Here is a 14,784-nt window from a genome sequence, read left to right as displayed (position 1 = left end):
CATCCACACTATATTATTAACCCTGTTTGCAGGATGCATAACCTTGCCCAATGACTTCACCAAAATAAGCCCTTGAAAAGTTGAAAAAGCCTCAGTAAAGTTAAAGCCAGACTATGACCCAGATAGCCTTTTATTTTCCTACTAGAGGTCCTATGCACGAAGATTTGTGCAAGAATGGGCCTTCCTTCCCCTGGCTGCTGGCACTGCCTTCGCTCCGGCCCAGAGCCGCCTTTCCGCCTTCCCATGCTGCCCAGAGGCCTGGAGCAGCTGGGGGAGGGGGGGGGGCACGTATGCAAATTAACCTGCCAGTTTTGTTGGGTTAATTTGCATACTCACTCCTGATTGGCTGGTGGGCGCCACAAAGGCATGGTCAATTAGCATGTTACTCTTTTATTAGGTAGAAGATCTTGGAGCTTTCAACTAATAGTGGCAATATTGCCTTTTTCTTTATATATCTAAGTGTGTGACCACTATTCAGATTTTCAGAATTAGACATTAAGAATTTATAGGTGGCAAATCTCTGAAGAAAAACAACAAAGAAACAAATTAGACAAAAGCCAAGATAGCAATTGAGAAGGGACACACATTAGTAATGTTCTATTTTTAAAAGCTGTACACAGTGTCCTATTATTCTTTAAACTCTACATAGACATTTTGTAACACTATCTTGTATGTATGATACATTACAATGTTTGGTATAAAAACCTTTGGGAAATACATATAGGGTAAAGTGGACTCTGCAAGTATTTATGATTCATTATTGTGCTCAGCACTTTCCTAAGAATAAACACTGATAAATGGTTTACTATATTTATGACAATGAATATATATACTACCTTTTGTCTTGGATACATGGTATGCAACTTTTAAGGGTAGGCACTAAACTTTAGTCATTACCATACATTTCCTACTACATAGCTAGTACTGCTAACTACATCACAGTACAAATATCTGAAAAAGAAAGGAACTATCTGTCACTTACTTTTCAATGTCTTCCATGTTGTTAAGAACTCCAAATATCTATGGAGAGAAACAACAATGTTAAAAAAAAAAAAGCATACAATTTATTTAAAACCAAAACCCTTTAAATAAATACCATATTGAAAACTATCCCAAAAGAAATGTATACTCCCATTAAAAAAGCATCAGTTAAGCCCTAGTTGGTTTGGCTCAGTGGATAGAGCACTGGCCTGTGGAATGAAGGGTACCGGGTTAGATTCTGGTAAAGGGCACATGCCCAGGTTGTGGGCTCGATCCCCAGTAGGGGGCGTGAAGGAGGTAGCCAATCTCATCATTGATGTTTCTATCTCTTCCTCTCCCTTCCTCTCTGAAATCAATAAAAATATATTTTTAGAAAAATCATGGAACAGAGACTTTCATGTAGCCCAAGTAACTTTTCAGAGGATACAACTTAAAATAAGCAAGTTACTAGTAGGCATCTAGAATCTATCGTGTAAGGACTTTTATAATGGCACTGTTGCTAAAAAGTCTAATGTATGTTAGAATCACAGAAAAGAAACACTACAAAGGATCTTTATTCAAATTCCTGTGACAACCAGGAATTTGAATGGTCAAATTTTGCATAAACTTTTAGGCTACTCACAGAACAAAATCCCCTTCATTTTGAACAGCATTAATTTTTATCAAATTCATGTTTAAAAGCCAAAATTTGCCGCCTACTATACTCATTATGATCCCCCCCCAATCTTTTTTTAAAAAGCTTAAAAATCCTTATATCAAATGTCAGCTTTTTAAATTATGTAATGACTAGAGGCCGGATGCACGAAATGCAGCCCCTGCCTGCCATGGCTTCATGCAGACTGGGTCTAATATTTATTATTATAGATTATTATAGACTACAGGCCCGATGCACAAAATTCATGCAAGTGGCTCGGCCCTTGCAGCCTTGGCTTCGTCCAGAAGGTCTTCCAGACGGTAGTTCTGCTGTTCGGTCTAATTAGCATATTAGCTATTAACTGGTATATAGGATAGTTTAAAGGTCTGGGTCCCAACCAATGTCAACTAAACCTTCCTGTCTCTTCAAATGTACTTCATGTCATATCACTGATAACAACCACACCCATTAGCCTAACCTAGATATGCTTGCTGGAACACTGTCAACAATGCTCTTGGTTAACCTATCAAAGCACAGCCTAAGTTCTTTCTCATTTAGGATTAGTATTAACTGAAGCCCTAGCCCGTGTGGCGCAGTGGATAGAGCATCAGTCTACTGACCAAAGGGACATGGGTTCGATTCCAGTCAAGGGCATGTACCGTGGTTGCAGGCTCCTCCCCAGCCTAGGCCCTGGTCAGGGCTCGTGCAGGAGGAAACCAATCAATGTGTTTCTCTCCGTCTTTCCCACTCTCTTCCACTCTCTCTAAAAATCAATAGTAAAATATCTTCAGGTGAGGATTAACCAAAAACAAATGTAAAAACCCTGCTTCTAGAAAACTAAAACTTAAGGTAAAGTGTGTTATAGTCAGGCGGGAAAAATGGCTGAATGCCACTGATAATGCAGATTAGTTAAAAAAATGTTTTTAATCAAGCTTAGAACCCCCCATTAAAATGAAGTTTTTATCTTTAAAAAGTTAAAACCTTAGTCTTTAATTCACAAAATGATGTGAGATATGATTCCTTATACCAGTGATCAGTAAACCACGGCTCGCGAGCCACATGCGGCTCTTTGGCCCCTTGAGTGTGGCTCAGCGTTAGAACCATTTCTTCAAAATAGACTCGCCCAGGCCGAAAACCGACTTCTGCGCATGGGCCATGAAGTTTCAATCGCACTGCATGTGCGCACCTGCACGTGGTATTTTGTGGAAGAGCCACACTCAAGGGGCCAAAGAGCCGCGTGTGGCTCGCGAGCTGTGGTTTGCCGACCACTGCCTTATACCAACATGCTTCATATGCTTATTAAAGTGTTAAGAAGAGGTGCTGATTTTAGTAGCCAAGATCTAATATTTAGAGTAATATTACACCTACACTGCTAACCATCAGTGTCCAATTTGTGGTATTACACTTAGAATTCAAACTCCTACCAATTTCTTTTGATTCTTTATTAAAAAGGATTCAAGACAGAACAGGATGTCTTCAGAGATGCCTTCTCCAATCTGTCCATTCTGAATAAATTAAATTTCTTGGTTGTACAAATTTTGGAGGTTTTTTGTTTTGTTTTTATTAATCCTCACCCGAATATATTTTTCCATTGGTTTTTAGGGAGCGTGGAAGAGAGAGAGAAAGAGAAACATCGATGTCAGAGAAACACATCAATTGGTTGCCTCCTGCTCAAGCCCCAAGCAGGGTCTGACTAGAGCCCTGGGCCAGGGAGGAGCCTGCAACCAAGGTAGGTGCCCTTGACCGGAATTGAACCCGGGACCCTTTGGTCTGCAGGCTGAGTCAAACTGGCTAGGGCCACAGGAAAAAAACTTCTTGCCTTATTTAATCATCTACAGAATTAAATAAAAAATCAAAAATCCTCATTGGATATATATTAAGAAGCAAATTCATGTAAAAGACTTAAATAATTAGATGGAACGACAGTTAAAAAAGATTCTTTTAGGTCTGACAAATGTACAGAATGACTAATAAATATACCACTGTATGTAAGACGTTAACATTAGGGGAAACTGGTTAAGGGGTATACAGGAATTCTCTGAACTATCTCTACAACTCCTCTGTAAATCTAAAATTATAAATAGTTTATTTTTTTTAAAGAAATTAAGAGATTCTGAATCATCAGGTCTGATGTAGCAGACCCAAAAATCCACATTCTAAACAAGAAACATAGCTTCTAAAGTAGGCCATCTTGAGATAATCAGATTACACTGAGAAACACAAGTTTAGGTTAACACCTACATGATTTATTTTACTGCTGCCAATAATTAAAATCAATGAGAATTTTATTAATCCCACATGAAAATGCTTTCTAAGAAAACTAAAGAATTTCCATTCCTGGTAGCGAGAAGTTACATCATGCAGATCAATTCTACCAATGAAAAACAGTATTTGTTGCCCTGGCTGGGTTTGCTCAGTGGATAGAGCACTGGCCTGGGGAATGAAGGGTCCCGGGTTGATTCAGGTCAAGGGCACATGCCTGGGTTTAGGGCTCAATCGGGCTTGATCCCCAGTAGGGGGCTTGCAGGAGGCAGCCATCAATGATTCTCATCATTATTTTTTTAAAATATATTTTATTGATTTTTTTACAGAGAGGACGCTCTATCCACTGAGCCAAACCGGTAAGAATGATTCTCATTATTGATGTTTCAATCTCTCTCTCCCTCTCCCTTCCTCTCTGAAATCAATAAAAAAAATTTTTTTTCTTTAAAAAAGAAAACGATTATTTGTTAAAATCCTAAAAGCAAAGAAAATACTAATAAGATAGTAAGGAATTCCTAATCCCCCCAAAAAGGCAAAAGAGGAAGCAAAAAGATAAGTAGAAGGAAGTCCCTTTTGGCATGAGGGCAAATGCCAACCACAAATTTAAACTATTGTAGGGTGAAATCAAAAGCTCTGGACCTTTTCAAGTTGAGCAATCTTTATGACAACCCTCCCCAATTAAGCAGTAACCTCAAAGTGCTAAATTCTCAGGGATAATAAACCAGTTCTCCTGGATAAAAGCCCAAATTCATTTCATCAGTGTTGCCCTCAAAACCCCAAACTACGAGCTTGAAATGGTCTCTAACAGCATATCCAAATATAAGTGAAAGGCACCTTCATCCTAGACCTGAAATAATTCATTAAAGTAATTTTCAAGAGCAATAGGGGCAACAGAAAAGAACACAAAAACCAGTCTCTAAAGATTTAAATATTGTCAAAAAGGCCACAAATGTATAACTATAAACATAGACAAAAACAACCATGTTTAACTGTGTTTGAAAATACAATGTCTGCATCTGTTATCTACAAGGAACAGTCATCTATTAAAGGTGATATAGCTAATTTGGCAAAGAAATAAATAGAATTTCTAGAAAAAAAAATAGGTAGATTTAACAGTAGACTAAACACAGCTAGAGAGAGAATTAAGTGAGCTGGAAGCAATCTTCCAAAATATGGCGGAAACTAAAGGATGGAAAACACTAAAGTTCAAAGGCATTTTGGGATACAATAAAGTCTAACACAAGTTAGATCTAAGATTTAACACAAGTACCAGGAATAGAGGAGAGAATGGGCAGAATATTTAAAGAAATTAAGAGCAAAAAATTTTCCAGAACTAATGATTGATAATACTACAAATCCCAATCAGGATAAATAAGACAGTTCTTTTCAGTAATACCAAAAGACAACAGAATGTGCTGTTATGCTTAACATGCTGAAAATAACGAAGGGTTTTTAATATATTTTTTTATTGATTTCAGAGAGGGAGTAGAAGAGACAGAACAATCTATGATGAGAATCATTGATCAACTGCCTCCTCCACGCCGCCTACTGGGGATCGAGCCTGCAAACTGGGTATGTGCTCTGACCAGAAATCCAACCAGTAACCTCTTGATTCATGGGTCGAAGCTCAACCAATGAGCCTCGCTAGCCAGCCAAGGATTTTTAGAATATTACACCCAACAAAAACAACCTTTAAGATAAAACAAACTTTTAGGCAAAAATTTCTCCAGCATTCTCACTAATAAATTCTATACGGACCTTCTTCAAGCAGAAGGCAAGTGATCCCAAATGCAAGGTCTAAGATATAAGATATGAGGGGCAAAAAGGATATCCAAATGTTTCTAAATAAATTTTTAACTAAAGTCCCCCATTAAAAATTGTCAGTGAAATACAATCCTAACCAAAAAAATAAAACTGGTACCACTGTATTAACATTAGAAAACCAACTTTAAGGAAAAGTATCTTTCCTAATAATAGAGAAACATGTAAAATTGACCGTACCTCCGCTACGCCCACAGCCAATCAGAGTAAGTATGCAAATTAACCCAATAAAGATGGCAGCTAATTTGCATACATACCTGGGTCCCGGGAACCTCCTCAGCACCCAGGTCACTCCCAGCCGGCCATCCCACGGAGGCTTTAGGCTTGGGGACGGGGGGTACCTGCTTCCCAAGCCTAAAGCCTGGGGCAGAGGCTGTAGGCCTGGGAAGTGGCCGAGCCTGGAATCGGAGGGAAGGGGGGGAAAAAATCAATGGAAACATATCCTCAGGCGAAGATAAAAATAAAAATAATAAAAGAAATGTCATATCTTATGAAAGGCACATCTTGAAAATGCCTAAAGAAAGTTGTCATTTTTTCATGGTGAAGGAACTGGAGTCCATGTTGATGAAAATACCTTGGTGGCTGTGGTGACTGGCAGTGGCTGCAGTAGCGGGGTGATGGTGATGGGGCTGGTACCTTCCCCTGATCTGCCCGGTCGCCTCCTGAAAAGGGAGGACAGACTGCTCCAACAGGGAGCGGGCCTAAGCCATCAGTAGGACATCCCCTGAGGGCTCCCAGTATGAGAGAGGGGGCAGGCTGGGCTGAGGGACCCCTCCCCAGTGCACTAATTTCGTGCACTGGGCCCCTAGTCCTATATAATAAAGAGCTAACATGCTAATTAGACCCAACAGCAGATCATCGGAAGACCGTCCTGTCAAAGCCGACCGGACAAAAGCCAGGGCTGCGAAGGCCTGAGCCCCTTGCACGAATTTCATGCATCAAGACTCTAGTTACTAGAGATAAAAAGGTGAAAGGTTCACCCTAGCTGGTATGGCTCAGTGGATAGAGCATCAGCCTGTGGACTGAAGGGTTCCAGGTTCAAGTCCCATCAAGAGCACATGCCTGGGTTGTGTGCTTGATCCCCAGTAGCGGGGAGTGCAGGAGGTAGCCAATAAATGATTCTCTCTCATCACTGAAGTTTCTTTCTCTCTCCCTTCCTCTCTGAAATCAATAAAAAAATATGTATTTTTTAAAAAGTGAAAGGTTCAACTCACCATCCGAAATATATAAAATATAGAAGATCTCAATGAAACGATAAGGTTCATCAGGACTGAAAGTATACATTAACCTGAGAACTTGAATGCAAAAAAAAACCTTTCAGTGGAGAAAAAGAGGGTAGCAAGTGATAGAATCAGGCCATAAACTGAATATTTTGTGATCTTGTAATAGCTAGATGTCCAGAAATGAGCTTATCTAGTAACTTATCAATGCAATAAACCCAATTCTAAATAAGTTCTCCTTACTTTCAATGAGCAGGAAAGTTAACATTTATAGGGCCTACTCTATAGTGAATTAAGCTTTCCTCTTATTTATAGATAAAATAGTAAGCAACTTGCTCAGCAACACACCAGAGATTAAATGAAGAAACTAGGAATTAAAATCTGACTTTTAAAACCCATGCCCAATCCACCATTCCAAATACCAAGGTGCCTTCTCTATCAGCCTACTGCTCCATAGATTATATAATAACAAACTAATTATTCCTTTATGAAAAATTACTACTTTGTGATGAAACAGCCAATCGCTACAAACTACACGCTTTAAAACAAAAGAGTTAACACATAAGATTTCCCTTTACCTCAGACCTCATTCCAAATGCACTTCAAGAAATCTGTCTTTCAAGTATTGCTGCTCCATTAACATTTTCAGTGGTCCAAGGCCTCAGTACTTTAGTCCCAAGCAAAATGAACTCCTATTTTCGAACACTATCTTCTGTTCAAGGGATCTCATTACCTAAGGTATTATCTGATCCAATGGCAAAGAAATATACTGGATTGGACTGATATTCGAAAATACACGCAAGCATAAACAAACAAAAAATGTATTCACCTGAAATATGACATATGTTGGAAGACAACTTCAAAACCACAGCTTTTCTTTGGAGCATAGTGAAACCCAAGCAAGAGGGCTTTTGAATTCCAAACTGATGTACAGCATAATAATTTAAGTCAAGGTAACTGTCCCTTTTAAAGCATTACAAAATACTATTCATAAATCATCATTGCTGAGTTATGCATCCTTGGATAATTTCTTTCAACTATCCAATTTTCTCAATAAAATGGTCATACTACCTATCTCCAGGAGCACTAAATCAGTTAATAAATACATGCAGAATTTAAAATGTTACCTGAATAATCACCCAATAAGTGCTGACTGTTGTGTTCTGTAACTGTTTACCTTAGAAGATAATCCAAATAAACTCTTCAACATTACAGCCCCCTTTCCCAATAAAAATAAAAACATAGTAACCTTTAGAACTAGTATGCAGCAGTAAAAGGCAGTTGATAACCAGAAGTATACAGGTTACTTCTGTGGCAAGCCCAGTAATGTGATCTGGTGGTCTGCTGTCAATGTACTAAACAATGTACTAGTACAAGGATGAGTGAAAATGACAGCACTCACCTCTAACCCCTACTCTGCCCAACATGAAAGAACTTCTTATTCAGATGAAATTAGTATGAAATGGGACTTATACGTTCCTTCATATAAAGAATGTTATAAGTACTACTCCATCCCCCAATCTTTTTCTTCACACCATCTTCACAATTCTAGAAAACCAATTTGCTTTTTTGGTTCATAATGTAAGAGATATATTCAAATAGGTGCTAAAATATTTACTCAAAGAATCAACTAAGAATACAAGTAATCACAGATTTGATTACACTTGAGGATCTGAATAGATCATTAGTTTTCTAAATTAATCAGGATCCATTCCCTCTAACCCTTTCTTTCATTAGTATTTCAAATTTAAAACCAAGCAAAAAGTGAACAGAGTAAGCAAAGTAGTATTTTATTGACATTAGTAAAGAGAAAACAACAGGCCCAAAATGGCCTCAATCATGCTAAAAGCCCATGATACCAAACCTAGATTTAATACCTGATCTAATTGAAGTTTCATCCTCTCCCAAAAACAATCTTTTTAAAAACATGTTTTTTTATTGATTTCAGAGGAGGGGAGAGACAGAAACAATCTTAATCAATCTGGAATTTTTTGCTCAACACCAATTAAGTAATCTGTCCCATGGACCATCTCCTTGCCCCTCTCCATACCCTTGGAAAGCAACAACTGCATAATAGAAACCTCAAGCCCTAGCTGGTTTGGCTCAGTGGAAAGAGCATCAGGCTGAGGGCTGAGGGGTCCCTGATTTGATTTCAGTCAAGGGCACATGCTAGGGGGTGCAGGCTTGATCTCCAGTAGGAGGTGTGCAGGAGGCAGCCAATCAGTGATTCTCTCTCATCACTGATGTTTCTATCCTCTGAAATCAATAAAATAAAATTTAAAAAAAGAAACCTCCCTGCTGAAAACAACCCTGTTTTCTTTTTTGTTAACATCAACCTTGCCCTATCCTCAAAGGGGTGGATGGGATGCTGCCCATCCTTTTAAAAAAGCCAATTAGATCTTCAAATGTACTTGGCTTAATTTTGTTCTTTAACATCTTGAAATCAAACAGATTCTGCTGCTTTTAGCCCCCTTTTCTACAAAAGGACTATGTAATTAATGTTTAGAATCAAATCAATAATCTGGAGATAACATGAAGAAGTTAAATAAATAAAGTGAGCAAAAACAGCGCCTGGCTGGTGTGGCTGGATGGTTGAGCGTTAACCCATGAACCAAGAATCCTGGTCAGGGCACATTGCCCAGGCTGTATGCTAGATCCCCCAGTAGGGGGCAACCAGGAAGCAATAGATGTCTCTCATAGATGTTTCCATCTCTCTAGCCTTCTCTCTTCCTCTCTCTAAAAAACAAAACATTTAAAAAGTCAATGGTACTGTATAATTAATTTTTTTTAATGATCAATAGCATTTTGTATTAAGTTTTGGTACAGGCAAAATTTTTAAATGCTATATATCAAATAAGAAAAACAATCTATGAAGTCAAGATTATATTAGATGTTTAGTTCCATCTACCCTTCAGGCTTCCTAAAAAATAAACGCTCATTTAAATTTGGCCCATTTTTGAGCATTTGATACTCATTAATACTTCCAGAGGATCACTGTAAATCTTTTACCTCCAGTCAGTTTTTAAAAACTACTTATTGATTTTACAAAGGGAGAAACATTGATTTTGTTGTTCCATTTATTCATTCATTGATTCTTGTATTTGCCCTGATAGGGATCAACCCACCACCCTGGCATAACAGGTTAACACTCTTAACCAACTGAGCTACCTGGTCAGGGCCCCCTCAGTTCTAAAGAATTCTAAATACAGCAGGTCCTCGGACATTGTGGTTCCCCTCAATGTTGTTTCATTATAAAGTTGATTGTGTGGTGTAGGAAATTAACTCTTGTTTATATTGATTAGCCTATGGTAATCTGGTTTCCTTAAACACAGTTTCTCTTAAAGTCAAAGAACCTATCTTTTCTGGGAACTTCAATAAAGGAACTAACTTTAAGAAAGCAATGCAAGTCCTAGAATGAAAGACACTGCAAGCCTTCGGTATTGCCACTTACTTCAGAGCCGATAAAGGGGTACATTAGTTAGGGTCAATTCTCCCCCAATAAAAAAGCCTGGTCAAGACACCCATCCAAATTCTAGCTGTACCTGAGGTTCACAAAAATATTCTAGCAATGGAGACCCTGCTCATCCATCACCCAACATTCATACCTTCCTCCTGTATCAATAAAAAGATGAAGACCAAAGAGAAGCAGATTAAGAGCTGGACACCCAAGGGCTAGACTCATTGTTCACTCCTCCTCCTTACATCCCACCATTTCTACAACTTCCAGCAAGAAAGGGCCACTGAAGCTGGGGTCCCCCATCCGTCCCAGGTGGCGGCCACGTGTGAGGGAACCCGCCAGGGTTTCCCCGCCCCGCACCGTCGCCACCTCCAGGGGGCGGGGAGCCCGGGAGCCTCGCAGCCTCCCCGCCCCGGGGCCTCATCCCTTCACGGCCCCTCCCTCCCATCGGAATTCGCAGCCTCCGCCGTTCTTTCCATCCCCCCCAGCGGCCTCCTCCGGGTATTAATTTTGAGGAAACGGGGACGTCGAGCCCGGCCATCGGCTCAGCCCTCGAGCCCGGCCGGCACTCCGGGCGCCAGGGGCGTAGTCCTCGCCCCCTCCGAGCGCCCGACCGGCACCGCGGCCTCGCCCCCGTCCACGCGGAGAAGCCGGTGGCGCTCGGGGTCCCGCGGCGCTGCCGGGCCCGGCCCCCGGCCCTCCCAGGCCGCACCAACCCCCGCGCCTCCTCAGCTGTCCCCCAAAAGAGGCGCGGGGTGATCCCGGGGCCCTCTCGGGCTTATGGGGTCGAAACTCGGCGGACGGCCCCGGCTCTGGCCTCCCAGAACGAGCCGGAGCCTCGGACTCCCCCCGCGGGCCCGCTCTGGCCCCCGTCCCTCCGCCCCGACCCTCCGCGCCGACCGCCAGGCCGACGTTCCGTTCCCCCTTCTTGTTCAGGCCCCCATCCGTTACCGATGGCGAGCACGGGGAGCCCGGCGGCCGGAGCTGCGCAGTCCGTGACTCCGGGCAGCGGCGGGAGGAGCAGGAGGCGGCGCTGCGAGCAGATGGCGCTAAAAAAGACCCAAGAGCCCGCCGCTCGCGCTCATATACAATTAGCGTCAGCACGTAGGGCCACACCGCCGCCCTCCCCCTGGCCTCGCCGTCGCCTAGCAACGCGAGCGGGAGGCGGGCCCAGGACGAGTCGCTTAGCAACAGAGCCGTCCTTCTTCTCTAACGACCTCCACGCCCTCGGCGCCCAGCTCGGGTTCCTCCGTTCCCGCTTCCGCCCCCTTACTACGCCCCGGGCCATCTCGCGTTTTATCCGCGGCTCTGGAAAGGGAATTTCGGGCCCTTTCGTTCCCGGGAAAGGCCTCGAACTTCGCGTCTCGTCCCTTTGCGCCTCGCTCCCCTGGGCGTGATGCTGGCAGAGGATGAAGGGGCGGGAGGGCAGCCGTCTGGTCCCGGCTCGCCCCCACGTGATGGGGAGCGATGTTTTAGTTCCTAATTCCTGCGTCTCCCTTTCCCGGGTAACCATTTTCTCCCCCCGCCCCTTTCTTCCCCAAAGAACAAGGGCGCTTCCCTCCTGACCACCTCAGTGGCGGCTTCTACCGGTTTTGCTTCTGCAGAGAGTGGATCTCCGTGGCTTCCAGGGGTGCTCCTCATCCCACCTTCAATATCCTTTCACTTGACCACGATCGTGGTCCCTCCTTTTTGCTTCAGTTCTTTTGATGGATGAAAGTGGCACGTTTTTGTGTTTTCTCTGGGTGCTTTATAATGAGACTAGACTTGGTTCATCTTTCGGAAAGAGTAAATCCCATGTAAATGCTCAAGATTGCCGAACGGCTGGGCTGTTTTTCAATTGATGTTGGATTGACTAACCCTTAAAACAGTGGTTCTCAAAGTGTGGTCCGGGTTCCCAGACGCTTTCTAGGGGAAGGTCAAATGTAAAAATACTTACTAAAGAGTTATTTGCTGCCCTAGCCGGTTTGGCTCAGTGGATAGAGCGTTGGCCTGCGAACTGAAAGGTCCCAGGTTCGATTCCCAGTCAAGGGCACATGCCCGGGTTGTGGGCTGGATCCCCAGTGGGGGACTTGCAGGAGGCCGATCCATGATTCTCTCTCATCATGGATGTTTCTATCTCTATCTCTTACTTCCTCTATGAAATCAATAAAGATATATTTGAAAAAATAAAAAGTCGTTTGCTTTTTGCACGTTTATTCTCACAGTGGAGTTTTCCAGAGGCTACACGACATGTGATATGGAAGCATTGAAAACAGCAAATGTTACCTACCACGCAGTCATCTGCTGTTAAAGCAGACATTAGAGATTTGCAAAAATGTGAAAGAATGTTTTGTAAAGTAGTTACTTTTGTCAACTAATGATAGTTGAGGCTAATTCAAACTAACAGGAACTCCAATGTGAGGTTCGTGAAGAAGGAAACTTGGTGCAAGTAGCTCAATTGTGACAGCATGTGAAGCAGCTCAATTATGAAACAGCACCGGTGAGGCCTCTCTCCAGCCAGAAAGCGCTGTTCTGCCCTGGTCAGGTCCAGTCTGCTGCACCTGCTCTGCTAGTGCCCTCAATGTTTCAACTCCAGCCGCAGAACCTCAGTCTTCAGTCTTCGGTGGAAAGAAAGTGTGCTATCCAAGCCACCGGGGATCTTATTTATAGAAGTCCCTGCCCCTGGTCCCTGATTGGGCCACCCTCATGTAAATGAGGCTCCAACTCCTCAGTTTGATTGGTCAGAATGAAGCTGCTCTGATTGGTCAGTGAAGATACAGCAGCACAGCTCTGGCTGTAGAAGGGAAGTCTCAGTCCTATAGATTGAAATAGGAACTTGGTAAGAGTTGGCTCAGAACTGGAGGCAGGCATGTCAGTGCTGGAGGCAGGCAGTTTCGCAGGGGTTTGCCTGAGAGGGCCCCTGTTTAGAAACCACTGCTAGGCTCTGCTTTTAAATTTGAGCCCACTCAGTCACTGGGAGCACTTAGTAGGTATCTTCTTTTTTAAGGTCAACACTTTTCATATAAAGTATTCTTTCATATTTAATTGGTTTATTGTTTTAAATAAGAAATAACTATTCTTAAAATGTCTTTGTTTTAATTTCTAATGTGATAAATATCAGTATCTGTAATGCACATAGAAGTTTCTTTGGGGTCCTCAGTTTTTAAGTGTAAAGGGTCCTGAAACCAAAATGTTTGAGAACCTCTTCTCTAAACGTTTCATTCCTTGAAACTTCAAACTGCCTAGAGTTATCTATTGTAAGCTCACATTTAGCAACTATCTCTATTCCATTTGAGAGAGTACAGTTTTTTTTCCTTGACACTCCCCAATCTCATTGAAATTAGTTGCTTTTCCCACTCTATGCTACAGATGCCTCAGTTTACCCATTCATTTTGGTTTTTCACATGTGATTCTTTTGTTTTTCTCAATATTTTTATTGTTTTAACCTTTTTTTCAACCTTTATGTACATCCTACTCAACAATGATGTAAGGCTAACAAGGATTATAATAACATCAGTAATGACTCCTCATGAAGAATCCACAATACATAAACTAGGTGGACCAGTGCCCAGTATGTACATACATGTGGCACTATTTTCAGTGGAGGTCTCAAGAGCACTGTATTGTAATCAAAACTATGCACAATGCAAGGTAATTCACATATTAAAAATGAACTAAATAGCTTTCTCTTCCTTTCCGTAAACCTTTTTGGTGGTAGAACAACTTCTGAGACCAAATTGAGAAGTTACCCTTCGTGATAGTTTCTATCCCCCTCCAGGGGGCCCCCACCAGTTTCAGGCACTGACCTAGTGCCCCAAATTTCTGATGCTTCAACTCCCAACCCCAGGTTTAAGGGCTTATTATTACTAGTCTTTATATATATGTAAATATATATATTTCCCCCCTCTTCTCCAGCATCCTCCCCCAGCTTCCTCCTCCCTTTCTTTCAATGTATCCTAGTCAATCTAAAAATTAAACAATAACAAATTGCTAATCATGCCTTTTAATGTGATCTATTGAACCACAGTTTGTAAGTCTAAACCTCTGCCATTTAAGTCCACGGAAGGCCAAGCATTTATTCATTCGTTAAGCAAATATTTATGTCAGGAACAAGTTGAGACACTGGAAATACAGCATTGAACAAGAAAGACAAGATTCTTGATTTTTAGTGAGCTTATGTTTTAGTGAAGTTGAGCAAGTGACAGACAAGTAATGAAATAATTGTAGATATTAGTAAGTGAAAGAGCTATGAAGAAAATAAAATGAGACAAAGGGGTAGAAGATGCATAACCTAAAGTAACCATTGAGCTTTGCACATTGACCCCTCTTAGATTCCCAAGTCACACAACGTAGTTAACTCATCTAATTACTAAAAATGGTGACCCTGGTCACTGATCTTGGACTATGCTAGACTTTTGGTTTAAAGTTCC

General features: G+C 41.8%; 1 protein-coding gene across 4 annotated transcripts in view; it reads right to left on the bottom strand.

Annotated features, from left to right (window-relative positions):
* Positions 1-11,445, bottom strand: part of NAP1L1 (nucleosome assembly protein 1 like 1) — a 32,809-nt gene extending 21,364 nt beyond the window's left edge. Inside the window, exons 1-2 of one of the 4 annotated variants that reach the window (XM_054718833.1) lie at positions 11,327-11,445; positions 983-1,020 (exon numbers count right to left, since the gene is read on the bottom strand). In XM_054718833.1, the coding sequence (XP_054574808.1) occupies positions 983-999 (17 nt within the window). In that variant the 5' untranslated portion in view covers positions 1,000-1,020; positions 11,327-11,445. The remainder of the gene's footprint in view (positions 1-982; positions 1,021-11,326) is intronic. The other 3 variants (XM_054718832.1, XM_028148640.2, XM_054718834.1) reach the window with 3 other exon arrangements.
* Between the last annotated feature and the right edge of the window lie 3,339 nt (positions 11,446-14,784).

The sequence above is a fragment of the Eptesicus fuscus genome, chromosome 7 (genome assembly GCF_027574615.1).
Source record: "Eptesicus fuscus isolate TK198812 chromosome 7, DD_ASM_mEF_20220401, whole genome shotgun sequence".
Classification (NCBI taxonomy): domain Eukaryota; kingdom Metazoa; phylum Chordata; class Mammalia; order Chiroptera; family Vespertilionidae; genus Eptesicus; species Eptesicus fuscus.
Note: the sequence above shows the minus strand (reverse complement) of the source record. Positions and strands in the feature narration are given on the sequence as shown.